This window comes from Sipha flava, unplaced genomic scaffold (assembly GCF_003268045.1).
Source record: "Sipha flava isolate LNK unplaced genomic scaffold, YSA_version1 78_pilon_pilon, whole genome shotgun sequence".
In the NCBI taxonomy this organism is placed as follows: domain Eukaryota; kingdom Metazoa; phylum Arthropoda; class Insecta; order Hemiptera; family Aphididae; genus Sipha; species Sipha flava.
Window position 1 is genome coordinate 595,328 of NW_020273619.1, and position 19,288 is coordinate 614,615.

General features: G+C 32.9%; 1 protein-coding gene across 1 annotated transcript in view; it reads right to left on the bottom strand.

The window, feature by feature from the left end:
* LOC112692898 (tetraspanin-2A) overlaps positions 1 to 5,656 on the bottom strand; it is a 301,290-nt gene extending 295,634 nt beyond the window's left edge. The window contains exon 1 of the mRNA XM_025567722.1: positions 5,006 to 5,656. Within this exon, the coding sequence (XP_025423507.1) occupies positions 5,006 to 5,113 (108 nt within the window). The 5' untranslated portion in view covers positions 5,114 to 5,656. The remainder of the gene's footprint in view (positions 1 to 5,005) is intronic.
* Positions 5,657 to 19,288: the final 13,632 nt, after the last annotated feature.

The following is a 19,288-nucleotide window of genomic DNA, read 5'->3' on the forward strand; positions in this document are numbered from 1 at the left end:
GATTATAAAATATTATGATTTTTGTTACAATCCATAAAACAATTTAGAAAATCCTACTCTGCGAGTGTGCTAAAGTCCCACTTTCTAAACGTATTTTATACAATTAATTGAAATTCCATATAGGATTATGTTCAAGGGCAGTACTTGGGGGTAGAAGACGAGGATTCATCCCCGGGCGTAAAATGTAATGTAATTTTTGTAATTATTAACAAGTAATTTGATATTTTTTAACTTTGTTAAATACTGATATTAGGTTTAAATTCAATAAGTACGATTTTATATTAAGTTTCGAACTTCGTTCTAGAGCTTCGACGGAGGGAGAGTTATAGAGAAATGATAATTTTTGTGATTCGAATACCTTCTTCTGGTGCACGCTCGTGAAAAAAAAAAACGTCGTCAGAGCAATACGATTTCCATTCATATTTTGTGTATTGTTACACGTATAAACCAATCGAAATGTTCCTCGCTTTAAACACGTCTTATAATAGTAATTTGGTAAATTTCCATGCTCGAGTGTTCAAGTGTTTTTTTTTTTCCTGTAAATATTATCGCGCACCTTTTATCTGTTTGTCGTCGTACTCAGCACACACATGGAAAACGTTCGGAACAATAATATTACATTATCATAAAAACATAATACCCTATCGGTATAGTGACATAATACAACGAATGTTCAGATAAACTATTCGACAAAAAATTATTTAACTGAATACGATCCTACAACTTATGAACCAAAATTGCGCCTCGGAGACATTTACGTAGCGGTTTATGAAGGCTTGCCATGGCTATTAGCTGAAAAAAGAATTTTCCCTATTAAAAAAACCTTTCGGAAAAAAATAACGATTGGTTGTATGACATTTTTCCTAAAATTGTATTCGATACATTTTATCGTAGTTGTGCAGCGATGCGCAGTTTAATAACAGCATAAATATATGATAATTCATTTTAACTTGTGTTTATCGTTAAATAATATCAAAACAGTTAATGTATTATTATTATTAATAATAGTTTTAAACGTTGAGCACAAAAAATAACCCAATAAAATGCAATTAAAAATATGTATATTTTATAAAATCATTTTTTTTTTTTTTTTTTAATTATTTTATAGTTATTCATGTAGGAATATGTAAAACATTTAAAAAAAAAATCAAAGGAAACCTTTTATATCGTAATCCTTTAACACGACAAAACCGTTGATCAGTTATATCATCAGTTGAAATTAAATTCTCATATGTGATCAATAGATTCATATATTTTTTATGTTAGGTACCGCAAGAAAATAAAAATAAATCAATCGTTTGGTAAAACATAACATATAAAACGTTATTTTCAATAATAGTCCTCATAATTTCGTTATAAACGGTTTTCATTGGTTGACACGTATATAGTATTTACTTATCTTCATACAAGATGAAAAGAAAAATTTACTTTCTTACCAAGTTAACTCTTATGATGTTCTATGCCTCCCTCCACAAAAATCAAATATAAACGCGTCACTTTATTACATTTTATACTATTCTTTTCTAGTCCATTTTACTATTTATTTTATAATAAATATATTATACATACAAAATATTTCAACAACTTGACAATTAGAATTTTAGAAGAATGACGATATAAAACAAATAATATAAATTAATTACATTTTTTTTCTCTTCTTTTATTTGTTATAATTTGGTGATATTGGTGGCTTCATAATTTTTCCATAAATCGAAGAGTATTACAATTTCATAATTTTAATATTGGAGTTAAGATATATCTGAATTTTCAAAGTAATTTACGTGAAATATTTGTGTATAACCATTAAATTTTAGTAAATAATAAAGAAAATAAATTCATTGTTTTTCAACGATTTTGATAGTAAAATAATTGTATACGTTAGAATATTAAGGATCATAACAATTTTACATTAAATTAAGAGAGTCACATTACAAAAACGTTTAAAGAACTCTGTCGTTAACCATGTGCTGATATTGCATGTCTGCCTCCAAATGATTGTTTGTTTTTGAAAACAATACATACTGTTACACTGGTCTAGGACGAAATAGGTTACAAATCAAGTTTATTTACCACAATCTTCCAATTTTCTTTTTTTTTAATTCGTTTAACTGTTTAATAACCTTATGATGTGAAATTCGTCTAAGCTTTATTAATCTAAGAATATTTCCGTGCCGAACAATTTCGTACAAAAACCTATTAAGAAACCGTCATCATGTAACGTGTATAATCCAAATAATATGATATCGCTCTCGCCGACGTAAAGAAAAAAACACGCATCAATAAATAATTAAATTACAACTGTAGCCAAGTCGAACACGGGGGGTCGTTGAAATGTCGACTTAAAATGCGCACGTTTGTTATTCGAAAGTTCTGTTAAGTTCACGTTCGTTTCCTCAAAACGAAAACATACTTAAAATATACATATAATACTGAATAACAACACGAACGCTTATTATTATTTATCATACCGCTCGTGAAATATTTATTAATTTTAAGTAGGTATAGCGTTTCAACGTTCTCGCGTAGCTGACCCGCTCGTACCCAATGTTCGCGCGAACCGCTGCAGCTGCTGCCCCCGTCTCGTAGACGCGTACTCGGATTATTACTGATACAATACTTGCGGCTATTTCACCAAACAAAAACTCATTACACCACTGGCGGTGTCGCTTTGCATTTTAAAACATTAAGAGGATGATCAAATCTATATATATATATATATATATAGATGACTACTCAATATAGGACCTCTGACTAAATTACTATTTATTAATTTAAACTTCATAAACATTATTATTGGTCCGAATACAATCATAAATATATATATATATATATGTGTATGTTTGAGCTTACATGTATATGGTACTTATAACAATTTTTATATTAATGCACAACATGATTTTATGAGACAACAATTATACACGAAATATAGAATTAAGAATAATATTATAAACATAAATGTTGACCGCAACCAGTTAACTGATAATATAATGATTTAATGCTTTTATATGTAAACAGTCAAACTCATTATCAATCTTAAAATTCTACAGAGTGGTTTATTATTATCATATTTAGTTCGGTGAGTATTGACATGGATAGAGAGACTTAGTTGGGATTAATACTGAGGTACAAGGAAGGAAATATGATCAAGAAGTGTAGGGAACGAGACGTAGTTATACCATTTGATAGTTTTAACATGAAGGAAATCGGCGAATTTCAAATAGTTGACAATTTAGATTAGCCTGGGGTGCGGATCGGTGATAGAATGAATCACGTAATACATTAGTCGGACAACTATAATTTTAGTAAAATATATTATTTTATTGACTTATAACGTTATTAAATTAATAGATTAAACGTATAATAAAAATAATATAATCTCATCGAATGAATCAAATGGGTAGTATATTTCACATCGGGGACGTAGCACCGAAGACATGTTTTACAAGATAGAATAAGATTTTAGTAAGAAACTGAAGAAAAAATTTACTTTCATTATGATGCGAGAACATATGGTTTGTTGATAAATTATTAAACTGAGATCGGTTTGAATGTATAAATTATTTAAATAATTACAGTAAAATGACATTAATTTGAATACGTGTCTCAAATAAGTTTTTTAAATTTATATTAAAAGTAAGTGGTAGTCAAAGACGGTTTTTGAGAAGCCACAAGGGAGGGGCGAAAATATTTTGCATATACTTAAAATTTGCATACATATCCCATTTATTTTTTCCTATTGATTGATACATGAGAAGTAATTTTAAGTTCTATAATCTTCATACCACAATGGCATAACATAAAATATCGGTATCAATAAAAAAATTAAAACAAAAATTATTTTTTATTCAAACTTATAGGAGCAAACATTTTTGTAAACAGTAAGCAATTTTGACATAAAATTATCGCTAAAACGATTTTTAGTAAACTGTTTGATCATTCATATTTTTAGTTTTTACACGGTTCAAGGGGGGGGGTCCACCTATCCCCCCCCGTAAAAACACTACTGGTGGTAGTAATATCTAAACACTTATTTTTGATTTAGCTAATGATATTAAACGATCAATCAGTTAAATCTTCAACTCGTTATGCTTTTCCAGAAACCATGGGAAGTATAAAATACTAGTTGCCTAATCTTAACGTAAGCGCGTTCATATACGTTGTATGTGTATGTATGTTATGTATACGCTGTATCATTAGACAGATTAACGTCAAAACACGTATGAAAATGACCTAAAGAGTGAAAGTTTATCATGTATTATTATAGCGTTACGCTACAAGTGGTACACATATCCTTAGGTCTACATCAGATGATCACAAGGAGTGCGAGGCCTAAGGAGTACAAGGCTTTTTGAAGACTTCCTATATTATTTATGCATATGTCGACTATAACATTTGTCGCGAACGAGAACAATTGTTTCCACATTTTTCGTAAACAACGGTATAATGATCGTAATACTGATCGTAAAATTGATGTTAAGCGAAAAAGAAAATAACTGTCAGTTCGGTCTAGCGTACGCAAAGCGATGTCAAGCGGTCAAGAGGATGGGAAAAGCTTGGTGTAATCTCATCAGAGCACGACGATCGAAATTCCTGACTACTACAATATGACCAATTGATAACCGTACAGGTACCTCAACCGGAGACGTATTCACAGTTTTGGTAGCCCAGTTATAGTTTTATATGTTTTTTAAAGAAAGATAATATTTATTATCCATGGATTTTACGCGGTCAATTTTTGATAGTAAGAATCGCAGTTCGGTCACTACGCAAAATCTTGAAATATCAAATTTTTTCGATTGACAAATAAAAATAGATTATGACTACGAAAAAATGTTGTCACCCGTTCTAAATTTCGAAAAATTCAGGCCGGAACGACGGTTTCCCCTCGCCCCCCCCCCTCCCACCAAAAAATACGTCACTGACCGCAGCGATATGGAAAAACGTTTCCGGAACCCAAACGCGTGTCACAAGCAAAAGCTATTTTGCCGGACCGGCAAGCACTCACCAGTATCACCACGCTCAAACAGAATATCGTGTACTTCAACAGGTTGATGTGTTTCTCCAGTTTGGCCGCGGCCGTGGCCAGAGCGTTCTGCGCGCTGATCACCACCATTGTTGCTGTCGTCGCGTACGAGCGGCAACGAACACCGTGTCGAGGGCGAGTTTCTTTCACCCCTTTCGATTCGAACGCGGGGGTAGTGCCGTATTTCGCGGCGCGTTTTCTCGCGTTTGCCGCGCGTGGTCTCGGAGAGCTGCTCGAACGTAACTACGGATAACGGTTATCGCCTGGACGCGCGCTTCGACCACCAAACCGAACTGACGTAACCGGACGCACGCGGACACGTACACGCACTTTTGTCTACCCGTGTGCGACTGCGATTTCTGGTCGGCGTTCTCGCTCACGTCGTTCGGTTGTGTACACAACGCGGTCGCGCCCGTACGCCGATAACGCATGCGGCCCAGTTATCTATCTCGAGAGAAATACTAGCTCGTCGTCACTTCTTTGCGCGCGTTATCATTGTTTACATAGCGTTAATTCCACGTGACTAATGCGTACGGTTGTTGTTGTTGTCGTCGTTCCGCCGTCGAAAAAGACTTATCGCCGGTGTGGAGAGGTCCGTGCTCGAACATCCGACCCCTGTTCTCATTCTCACCGACGCGCTAACTATTCTATCCTGTTGCTGTTTGCGGTATTGAGACACTGAACGTATCGTTCGTCACCGACTCGAACATTATTACAACAATAATAGGTACTACTACAACGTTGCCCCTCCCCATCTCCGATTCTATAACCCGGCATCGATATGGATCATTTCGTTTGATCAATATTTACTCGGTTCATACTTCGTACGGCTAAAGTGTCTAAAATGAAAGCATTGTAATATCATAGTTATTGGTTTTTTTCGGTTGATTCATAATTAATATCAATCAGATTAAAAACATTCGCAATGCAATTGATATTTTTAATTTTTTCTTTTATAACGCTTAGAGCAGAATGTACCTTAATAATAATTGGATACATCTACTATACGCTTTGTGTTACGATGAATAATTATTACCAATATGGTAAATTATTATTTCAATCGATTTAAAAGCAAAATTACAACATTATCACTCAATATTTTGATGATCCAGATACTAATAGTTATTAAATAACAAATCAACTTTATATTACTAAGTTATATTTAACAACTCCTTCTTTAATTAACTTCACCATTATACGAATCAGGGGCGTATGTTAAGGGGAGGAGTGAAGGGGTGATCGCCCCTCCCCCTAAATCCGTATTTAAGGAATCGATTATATGTGAGATACCTACACATTTCAAATGTTTTTTAATGTGGACCATTTTATAACGAAATCAAATCACGCGTGGCTGTGAATACTAAATTGATATTTTGTCGGGTCCATACTTAGTGAAAAAATCAAATAAAACACAATCGTAACATTCAAAATATAGACAAGTGTTAAAAGTGAACTACACAAAAGCCGATTCTAAGTGGATCCAGCATTATATTAAAAAAAAAAAAATCACAAATATTAAAGATTCACCTGATTTAATATTAGCAAAAATGTTTTTCTTGTAATTTTTAAGTCTGAATTATTAGAAAAAAAAATGAGTCGCCCCCCCCCCTAGAAGTAAGTCTAAATATCTCTCTGATATGAATTTTTTATAGAACTACATTTATTAGTAATTAACTGTTAACTTATAACTAGACATTATTGTGTTGAATTAATTGATTCGATTAAATTGTATTAATTTAAAATTCCTCTATTACAAACGTTTTTTTAACAAACCTAATTTAACATAACCAATGTACTCATAGTGATAACCATCAGAGATATTGTTTTTAATAATAATATAATAGTAATTTGATTAGAAAATGTTGTCCTGTTTTTGTGTATAATTATTATTGTCTTATTCACCGTTTATTTATGTATTTATTTTTTATAGCGTAAGAAAAAAAGTATATTATGTTACGTATTTCTTATGTTATATTTCTTATGTTATATTTCTTATGTTATATAATTCTAAATAAGTTTAAATTGTAAACATTTAAAGGGTTGTTTTATACACACTTGTCGCTTGAAAATGTAAAAACAAAATAGTTCTACGTCGCTATTATGTTTAAATTAAAATGCGTTTTATTCAAAACTAGAATAAAACGCTGACCCTTTACTAATTATCTTAAAAACAAAAATATATTTGAAGCTAAATTTGCCTTTAAAATATTTCTAAAAAAAACCAATTATAAAATTAAGGTAATAAAAAAAAAAAAAATATAACCAAATATTTTCTTATACGCACTTTTTTATTATTTTAATACTAAAATGTCATTGTGGATTTAAAACATTTCGAAGAAACCGATGTTAAAGAATTTATCGTGAGTTATTCAAAATATATGTTAGCTTTTTAATAGAATAATATTATTACTCCAGTATGACCAATCTTGTTATTAACATAATTATATAAAAATAAATTATACGTTACGTTAAGATAATTTTAAATTAGTCATTAGCAGTACGCATTCTATTTTAATTATAATCATGCAAATCGCAATAGTAACATGCATATTATTTATGATTGACACTCACAAAACTTATATCTGTGTATACAATTTCGACCAAAAGAGTTGTTATTCTATAAACATTAGTTGTAGAGACTCGAAGTATTTACTGAATATTTACATCAACATTTTTTTAAAAAAAATTTTATTTTAATATAATTGCTCTTACATATCTATAAATGCATTGACTTTTTTTTTGCAAAATTTGGAACATTAAAAGTTTAACAGACCTTATTACAAAATTTGGTTCGGCTACTATAACGGCTATCATATAAAATATAAACTAATCCATCCGACATCTGTCACCCATAATGGTTTTTTCGAGAGCAATAGTACATTGGATTTAAGTTTGATAGGCCAACACAACAATATCATTCAACCGCCCCAGTATTTCACCCGACTCGTAGGAATTTCGCTTTTTATTTAATGTGGAAATTATCACGGCTTTCCGATATATGATCGAAAACACGAGTGTTTTTATTACTGTTATCGTAATAATATTTCACAACATATGAAACATTACAATTGTCTGAAGTCGTTAGACATTATCGATTCAGATATACTTTACCGACATAATTCGACGATGGAACCAAATGGAACGGTAAAATACGATTGAGAACGTTATTTTTGGTAAACCGATTGAGAACTCTCGAGTTTTTTTTTTCCAACGTTGCCAAATGTAATCGTCCGATAATATGAGCACAATAATCTGTTGATATTTATCGGACTTTTATCGGATTAGCTGGATATTAATAATAACTTAGATACCAGATACGAGAGAATGACGGTTAGGCTTTGCAGTCGTCGCACAAACTATTCGTCAATATAATATACTACATAGCATATTTATTTTATATTTATTTAATTTTTATACATATACATTTCATAATTTTATAAGTTCCACATATTTTAAATTTTTTATTCATATTATATATTACATATTATTAGGCGCTTATTTGTATACGATTATAATTATTAATTTATGACTTTTTTCAAGAATATTTATTGTATGTGTACTGAATTTTTCAAAAGTCAAATAAATGATATGGTAAACTATGGCAACGTTGATTATAAATTCGTTCTCAATCGTATCGTTTTTTGGGTCAGCAGTAAGTTCTTTGTTAATTGTATGTTTACTTAATCGTTCGGCCAAAAAGGTATAACGTTTGAGAACGTTCAATAGCCAAATTGAATGCTGGCCATTTGACAAGACTGATATGTAATGTATGCGCTTGTGTTAATGCGGGGGGGGGAGGCGAAGGGAGCTGAAGACCATAAAATAATATAATTAACTTGTGGCACGATACGACTACTGCTAACTGCTAATGACGACATACCTACTCATCAGTTACACTAATACCACTAATACGTTGTGTACACTGCGCGTGGATAGTGATGTCACCTGCATGGATAAATCTCATAATCCTGTTAATAACGCCGTCGACAAACATCAACGAAATATTATTGATGTGTGATAATTGTATTTATAGTTTTTCGGAATGTTGTGAGCCTCAAGGCCTCAAATTGAAATCAAAACGCAAGTGCTGCGTTCGAAAACGGCATTATCTAATTATTAATCATTCAAGTAAGTGTATGATGTTGATATTGATGATGATGTTTGACAATCCATGTACAATTTATTAGGAATACGATAAATTAATGAACAAATAATAATACTGGTTTTTTCGAGAATTACTCGCGTCTTAAACATTTTCAAGTTGTTACATTTTCGCATGAAGAAATAATTTATATTCATCTGCGACTATCCGAACTGTACAACCACTTGTAAATATAGCGTTAAAAAGAACTTTTACAAAAATAAATACTAATCACTTTTTCCTGTCATTACTTCGTTGTACTCGTACTATTTTTAATTAGTAACTAATTCAAAATGCTGATGATTCTCGACTTGCATAGAATATTATGAGCAAAGGTCCATGTAATACTAAATTATATATTTATAATATAATTGATACAAATACTGAATTGACCGGTTTCATCTAAATCCAGTAAAATATACACGATATATTTATTGTATTAGTTGTCGATAAAAATCTGATGAATAGAGTCAAGGTAAATCGAGAAAATTGTAAATATCGCGTCGTTGAAAAATTAATACATACATCCAAATGCTATGGGAGTCCTATATCCTTACACATAAACAAAATTGAAAACATTTCAACGTGGGGAAACTTCTAAATGTGAAGTGTATGGAACTGTGTAGAATAATAATCAAAAATATTTCAATAAATGTGGTAGATCTTAATACAACCATCATGGTCCCCACGGTGAATGATAAAATTACATCACATACATATTACCTCATGCGATCAAATTTTACTGTGAATTCGTATTTCATCGTGGATAGAAGATATGTATTCAAAATATGTAGTGTGCTTTACCGTTATCACAGAAAGAAAATTTACTACATTTTTTAATTTTTTTTCAATTTCAGGTTATAATCATAAGACCGGATTAGAACAGAAAAGTTATGAATGATAACTGAATAAACTACCATTAAGTGGTATTTAAAACACTACTGCGTATAAATACAGAGACAATATAGGGCAGATAGCTTTATTTATTTTGTATTTTTTTTTTTTTCGATGGAACGCTAATCTAACCGAACCACGATTGCAACATAATGTAGATGATGAATAAAATAGTAAATAATAACATAATACAGGAAAAAAATGTCCATCGACTACACATCGACTTGAGAATAATAGTCGTCCAGCTATTGTGTTATTATTATTATGTACGTATTGTACAGATGCTCGTGGTTGCGGTGGCGAGGGCTGGTGTATTATTATTATTAATGCGATGGCGAAATTTCGAACTCGTGTGTGTGCAGCACGATGTGTTTATACACCGTACAGTGTACTACCCAAGGGCAGCCCGTGGCTATAAATAAAAACACGTTACATGTAAGAAAAGCAAGTAAAAATTTATGAGCACTCATTTTCAGTCGTATTTGCGTGTAACTTTAACTCGATATAATAACAACAACAACAATAATAATAAAATATAGCGACCAGTGGTGGCAGGGTCCAGACGCTGAAGCTGCAGGACCATCGTAAACCCTTCTGCACTATGTGATTTATTTATTTATATATTACTGAAATGCAACACAATAGATTAATACCGCGGACAACGGTTATTATATAAAGTAACCATATAATACCATGATCTAATTGTTGTATAGGAGTTGTGACCCGGTAAAACAATAAGGAATTTGTTTGCTATGAAAACATGTCCAACTAATCACTTTCAATATTATATATTTACAGTTCAGACCACTGTAACCAAGCACTTAGACGAAAACGGCCCTTTTCAGGGCCACCAACAACAACATTGTGACGATGTAAAACGGCACGAAGGTAACCAATTCAGCGGAGGAACAGTGTCGTATTACATCGTTGGGTCGACAGATAAAAATTTGACGAATGAGAATGGAGCGTCGATGTCTGATTAGGTATATTACCGGTCATTTTTCAGAGCATCGACACTCCATTCTTCCCTTCACAACGATCAACATCCAAAAGATAAGAAGAATAAAAGCACCCGGTGGCAATTATGAAAACTGTGACGATAACGACGACGGCTGCGGCGAACACGACGAAGGCAATTGCGGCGTTCACGGCGATCTTCGAATACGGCTCCAGCGGCATTTACACGCGGGGCTCCGCGATTCGTGGACCTATTCGTCGACACAAGAAACGGCACTTTTCATGGCTAATATCCGTACAAACCTTTCCGGTGCGCTTACACAGGTGTCCGCTGGTATAGTGATCATGGTCGAGACACTCGCTTGCTCAAGTCTGCTGTCGACCGTGTATCCAATCTCTATCGCACCTGTTCAGGTCCAATACCACCTACCGCAGCCGCTAATTCGAGCTAGCCGCACGGCCCGGAATAATTTTATTAAACTAATTGTATTGCTTTTATTTAATGTTAAACAAATAACTTGATATTTATTTCGTGTATATTTATGTAAAGATCCGGGTGTCGGTAACCCTGGCACACCATTTCACCACTTGAAGATTGGTACATGGTTTTATTTTTAATTTAACATAAGGAAAATGTGTATAACCAAATTGATTATAAATAGAAAAAAAAATAAGCGAAATCGGTTGTGATTGAACACATTACTGAATAATGTAAACTACCAAGTTGCACTACGACCATCATGTTTATTATTGAAAGTAAAAATTAATTTATAAATTATGAATCAAGTTTTCTTAAGTTTAAAACATCTGATGATATTGTTCCACAACTGGACATTTTATCCTGTGATATAATGTTAATATAAGTATATTGGATTTGTTTGTGAACGTTTTCTAAACGGAATCTGGTTGACAAAACACTCCGAAAAGTAACACTTAATTATTATAATTATTAATATACGTATACAATTGAATATAATTTAAATCGTACATAGCTTTGATTAACGAACATGTGTTAAATGATGGGTTTTGGTGGCGTTTAGAATGAAGGTTTTTCATTATTATTTTTAGTTTATTTTTTTCGTTTTGACTGAGACACTTGAAGTTTATCCTTGACCAATCGACTTAATACTTCATATTATGTGATCGTTTTAATTTACTAGTGTACTTGAAGAACAATGTGACATGAGTACAGGATGAACAAGCGAGGTCTAAATAATTTCTTTTTTTTTTTCGTTTAAATGCCATTATTAAAATATTAATATTATAGCATAACTATTGATTTATACGAGTTAATAACAAAGAAGGAGCAGGGCATTATTGCAAACCATAAATAAGATTTGGAAGCCAGCACTAAGGACGAAAGAGAATTCACAGAGAGTATGGCAGGAGGGCATTAAGTGTATCCTTCTATAAATCGATATGTTTAGACCATTGAAAGAGTCTCTTTTGGCGATATTGTGGGTACATTATGTATATATGATTTTTGTCTTGGAATACACTTTTTCTTTTACGCCTTTTTGCAGTCTTACCAATTATGTTGACTTGATCATAATGCTCTTTGCTTGAATTTAAATTAAACTTTGTAAGTTCAAATAATGTATCGCGCTGTTAAGACGATTATAATACTGTATAATATATACATCATAACTTAAAATGTGTTTTCAGCTCAGTATAATTTGTTTAGTTTGAAGTACTTAAAGCCTAACAAAATAAGTTCCATCAATTGTATTTAATGTAATTCATAACCCTTAATTTTATGATTTTATGATAGTCTGAAGATATTAGCTTAATATTATATTAGCTTTCATAGGAGAATATAGAAGCGCATTATAATAAATATTTTAAAAAACAGTATACACTAATAATCGTAATTTCATCATTTTTATCTGGTACCATTCTGCGTAGTTGTATATTTGTACAAATAAATAAATAATATAATATTTAATACGTATTAAATCATATGGTATAATGTATTATGTCAACAATAATTTTTAATATAACGTTACGAAATGTACTTGTTGAACAAAATAATATATATTACTATGTGATTAGTTGCATGTGTAATATTTAATTATAAATAAACTATCCAATATTATTAGGATAACACTACACAAATTATTTTGGAAGATTACAGAATCGCCAAAAGTTGTAACAATATTAAAAAGGTAATTTCCAAACCTTCTTAGCATAAGATATTTTTTTTTAACTAAACCGAAGACAATTTGTTCACAGCGAATTTTGATAAACAAAAAAATACTTAACCAAAATTGGTTTCGTTATATATATTGTCTTCTTGATTATAATATATCTTATTTCCTACAAAATCAAAAGAAAACATTTTTTTTTTTTATAATCTTGTTAGCAATTTATTGTACACAACAATATTTGTTATTTGATTTTAATTTTAGATCAGGCAATCTAGTGCGTCATTATGTTTAAAGCTTAACTCTACCAGCTATCTACAAGGATAAAAAAGTAATATCTTCATTAAAATACCTATAACAAAAGTTATTTCTTATCAGTTCGATAACTTTCGATTTCTTAGCCACACATGTATTCGAAATTCCTCTCGGTACATCGATTGGGGATAGTAAAAAGGATATCTAAACGATATTTTAAAGTTGAGCGACACGAAGCACATAACGGGACAACCGATTATTAAAACATTTGATTATACAGGTGGAAGTAGAGTAAATATTAAAGTAAGTAATACTTATGGTAATTATTCTATACTTAATATTATGCCTTATATTATGGTAACTCATTATAGGTTTGTTATCGAAACAATTCAAAATGAAACACCGGTTGAACTCGCAAAAATGATATAAAATAATATAGTTTACATATTGTTATTGTTATTTCCGTGCATTGACAGGGTATATAATAATTGCAGTATCACAGTGGTCTGTGGTAATCGCGGGTATATCATTATACACGGTATTCTGTACGTCAACGGTAGTAGATGCGAGAAAATATCGTTCGGTTGATTTATATATTATATTATTGATAATTATATAACATAATAATAATATAATGATGATTAGGATTTACAATAATACGGTGGTGGTAGCTTGAGGGTGTCGTATATGTGTATATTGTACTGACACCAACAATGGCTATCGCAATAGTTAGGAAGAATATATGTAGTCATGTATAATAGTGTGTGTGTGTGAGTGAGAAAGAGAGAGTGTGTGTGTGTGTACAGACTACTTTTTTGTTTCAATAAATCAGCAGTTTAAACTCATTTGGTGTCCTACGTTGTAACAATTCATAATCGCGACGTGTTGGCGGATTAAGAGTAGATTGTATTATAAAACATTTCGATACATTTTCAACTGTGGTCGAATTACTACGATTAGGGTGCGGATATTTCGATACGAAGAATCCGTGAAAAACCAACCAAAATTTATGAAATATAGAACAAAAATACTTTGAAAAATGTGAAAATACTAAAAGAAAAAAAATTACGGTAAAAAACTGTTTTACTTAACAATGATTGAACAAAAGTTCTTAAAATTATATTGATTCATTTGAATATTGTATAGTTCTGTGTACACGCGGTATTAATATAAAAACGAAAAAATTAAAATTTTTACAATACTGACTTGTGTAGTACACATTACACAGTACCTATAGATTAAATATTAATTCCTAAAATGTCCGCGTTACTGACCGTGTAAATGCACAACCTTACTACTGTGTACATTCATTTGTATTTCTCTCTTCTTTTAGATGTAAAACAAAAGACAACTTCTTAAGTTACAAAAGCATAGTATAAACTATGTTCAAATAATTATTTAATAAGTATTAACGATGAAAATCACATTTTACCCTTTTTCTGGAACAATCCATCTCTCTAAGTGAAATGTTATCTCAACATTGTATTTGTATTTTACTGAACGCAGAACATGATTCGCATTACACTCAGTTATTTAAAAAATCACTGAAATCGTGAAAATGTGTTCGATTGATCCCTTGTATATTTTATGAGAAATTAGAGTAATTTGTCAGAATGAAAATCGAGGTAATCATTGCAATGCTTTATTGGAATTAGAATTGTTTGAGTGAAAAATATTTTTTTTTTTTTTCATCACTTATGATGAAGGTAGGGAGTTAATATTACTTATCAATCATTTTTAAATTATTTATGATAACAGGATAAACATAATATAATTATATACAAATGATACAAGTTAATTGAAATAAAATTTAGATTAGAACAGAATATAATAATTAATACTAAAATTAAGCAATTATATTATATAATATTATATATTTATAATATAATGATATACATTTTATTCAATATTTAACATTAACCAATTTTTAATAATATTTTTTTTACATATTTAGGTTTCTTGATTATTTTTTTTTTTTTTAAATCTAAATCTAAAGAGTTATAATATATCTATGCCATATACAGCCCGCCCCGTCATTCTATAACACCAACTCTCTCCCAGCATTTATTTAATACACTAGGCCAAAGATTTATAATCGGAGGCGATCTAAACGCGAAAAACATACAATGGGGCTGTCGCACCAACAACCCTTGCGGTAACACCCTACATAACCTATCGCAACAAAATAATTACAAAATTCACGATTCTCCTCCAACCTATTGGCCCACATCTCTAAGAAAAAGACCAGACATTCTAGATATATTTGTCACGAAAATCTCAAACAGCCTTCACAATACATTAACCAACCTCGATGATCTATGGGGGTGCGCCCCGTATACACTTCCTCGCAGTGCACCCTGGTAACAATTGATAAAATTTTATTTTGTCAATTGGCTAAAGTATACGGACCCTTAGTTGACGGACTGTGCTCCTAGCATCTCTCGCCTACTATGCAAGCGAACAAACGGCATACTAGTCAAAAAAGCCCTTCTAAGGGCTTCTTAACGAAGGATTTAATCCGAATAATGCAGTTGAATGTGGAGGGCCTTAGTAAAGCTAAAGCTGATGTCTTATGTAGAATCTTAGACGATAAAAAGATAGACATTCTTGCTATCCAGGAAACACATACATGTGACCAAGACCAACTTATGAAAAGAGAAACAATCTCAGGGTATTCTATCGCTGTCGCAACTTACCATAGTAAATATGGAACTGCTAATTATGTCAAAAACGATTTAAGATGGAACCACATTAAATCCTCAGACGATAATAACATATTTTCTATAGTTACCCAGATAGGGAACCTATATGTAAATAATATTTACAAGCCTCCGGCTACTGATTGGCCCACTCCTGCTCTTAGTACGATCAAGTACCCAGCAATATATATTGGCGACTTTAATAGCCACCATACAAGCTGGGGTTATAGAGTTAATAACACCTGCGGAGACAATCTAGTAGCGTGGAGCGAAGCTGAAGGAGTAAAGTTAGTCCACGACGCGAAACAAAAAGATACTTTCCACTCTACAAGATGGAACAGAGCGTATAACCCAGACTTGTGCTTTATATCAACGGAAAGAAATGGTGCTTCCCTACCAACCCAGAGAAGAGTCTTAGGAGACTTTCCTAATAGCCAACACAGGCTAGTAGTCATAGAGGTAGGATACCAAATCCAATCAATTAAGTCTATTCTTAAACCAAGATGGGATTTCCGAAAAGCTGACTGGATCTCCTTTACAAAAAATATAGATGATAGTATAAGATGGATTCTACCAAGTAGTGGAAATTATAGTCGCTTCTCAAAACTTGTCATAAATTCTGCAAAGAAAACCATACCACGAGGATTTAGGAAAGAGTACATCCCTGGTTGGAACCAGGAATGTGAGATATTGTACACTTCTTTTAAACAATCCGGTAATAGTGATGATGCAAAGAAAACGCTTGAAGCTTTAGATAAACAGCGCCGAGATAGATGGATAAAGATGGTTGAAAACACAGATTTCAAACATTCCAGTCGTAGAGCATGGCGCCTTCTTCGCAGACTTTGATCTGATGGATCCTCAAAATCTAACCTCCCAAAGATTAATCCAAACCTCATAGCTAACCGTATAGTTGAAATGTCTAGAGCTCCATCACACAAACAATTTACTATGGACATTAAGAAAAAACTCTCTATTCTCAAAAAAGAGGCTGTCAGACGAGACACGATATCTGCTCCATTTTCACTAGATAAGATCAACATGGCTATATCTAAACTTAAGACCGGGAAATCTGCCGGTGTTGATGAGATTTTCCCGGAGTTTTACAAACACTTTGGACCACGCACTAGAGCTTGGCTAGTCTCCCTTTTTAACAACATCTTGGAGAATGGAAATATTCCCCCAATATTTAAAAAAGCCAAAATAATAGCAGTCTGCAAGCCAGGGAAACCAAAAGACCTCCCTCAGAGTTATCGTCCAATTGCACTTCTGAGTATTAGCCACAAACTGCTTGAAAGGCTGATTCTTAATTGGATCAGCCCTACTATTGATCTGGTTGTTCCTGCCGAACAGGCTGGGTTCAGACCGAATCGAAGTTGTACTGACCAGATAGCGGCCTTAACTTCGTTTGCGGAAAACGGTTTCCAGTGGAGTATGAAAACAACAGCTGTTTTGGTTGATCTATCAGCTGCCTACGATACTGTTTGGCGAATAGGCCTATTGACAAAAATACTCCAACTGTTCCCATGCCTCACACTATATAAACTATTGAATAACATGTTATGCAATCGCATGTTTTCAGTTCATTTAGGAGAGTTGCAAAGTAAAGTACGTCGCCTAAACAACGGCTTGCCACAAGGTTCTGTCCTTGCTCCGATATTATTCAACCTCTATACATCTGATCTGCCAGCTACAAATTCCCGTAAGTTCATCTATGCTGATGATATCACTCAGGCTACTCAACACAATAAGTTTGAAGTTACCGAGGAAATACTAACAAATGACCTAAAACTAATATCAGATTACCTACATAAATGGCGACTTATTCCTAACACAGATAAAACTGTAGTGACTACATTCCACTTAAACAATCGGTTGTCAAAATATAAGCCCCAAATTAAATTTGGTGGAAAAAGTCTTGAATATGATCCTACACCGAAATACCTAGGAGTGACGCTTGACAGACAGTTTACCTATAAACATCACATCGAAAATACTGCTGCTAAACTTAAAACCCGAAAAAACATTATTCATAAACTAGCTGGCTCATCTTGGGGGGCAGCTATGCCCACCCTAAGAACGTCGGCCTTGGCGCTAGTCTACTCTGCCGCTGAATATGCCTCCCCAGTATGGTTAAATAGTTCGCACTGTAGCAAGATCGATGTTCAACTTAATCATTCTATGCGTATTATCTCTGGTACTGTCAAATCGACTCCGATAGAATGGCTCCCAGTCCTCTGCAATATTCTACCACCACATATCCGGCGTAAAAAGGCTGCATGCAGAGAATGGTCAAAATACTTATCTAATACATCCCTTCCATTAAATCAAGACACGTCAAACCAGAATCTTAGGCTAAAATCTAGAAAACCTGCTTATCTAACTACAACCAGACTCATTGATAACCTGTATGATGGTATGGACGAATGGAGACTAGAATGGCAGAATTCTACCAAAGACAAGTATAGCCTAATTAGAAGCCTGGACAGTCCAGTTCCCGGTCAACAACTAGCCCGTCACGAGTGGGTAACACTTAATCGCCTACGTACAGGACATGGTCGCTCCGGAGAGATGCTACATAAATGGAAAATGAGAGATAGTCCAGGCTGTGACTGCGACCACCCATTACAGTCCATCTCCCATATTATAAGTGATTGCCCTCTTCGCGCATTTAACGGGACAGTGGAAGAACTCCACTATGCAACTGACAACGCGGTCAAATGGATAAGGACACTTGACATCCAACTTTAGACAACTATCAAATAATTGACAACATGGAAAAGTTACCCATAGCCTTAATTTTTTAAGTTTAATATTGTTTTACTGTTTCGCGAATTATTTATATCTTTATCTGTATCTAGTTTGTAATGCTTGCATATTGTTGCCATACGATAATAATAATAATAATGATGATCTATGCTCTGATCACTCGGCAGTCCTTCTCACAATAGACACCGTTGCCTCTAAAAAGCCGAACAACCTAGTCTCACTCAAGGTCGTATGGACTGGGAAGCCTTCAGAACCCAACTCGTTAACCGTATAGATCTCAAAACTAGACTAAAATCAACTCAAGACATAGACGAAGCTGTTAACACCTTCACAACATCAATTCAACTAGCAGCTTGGTCCTCTTCCACTATTCCTAACCCACTTAATAAACCTACATCTGATCTTC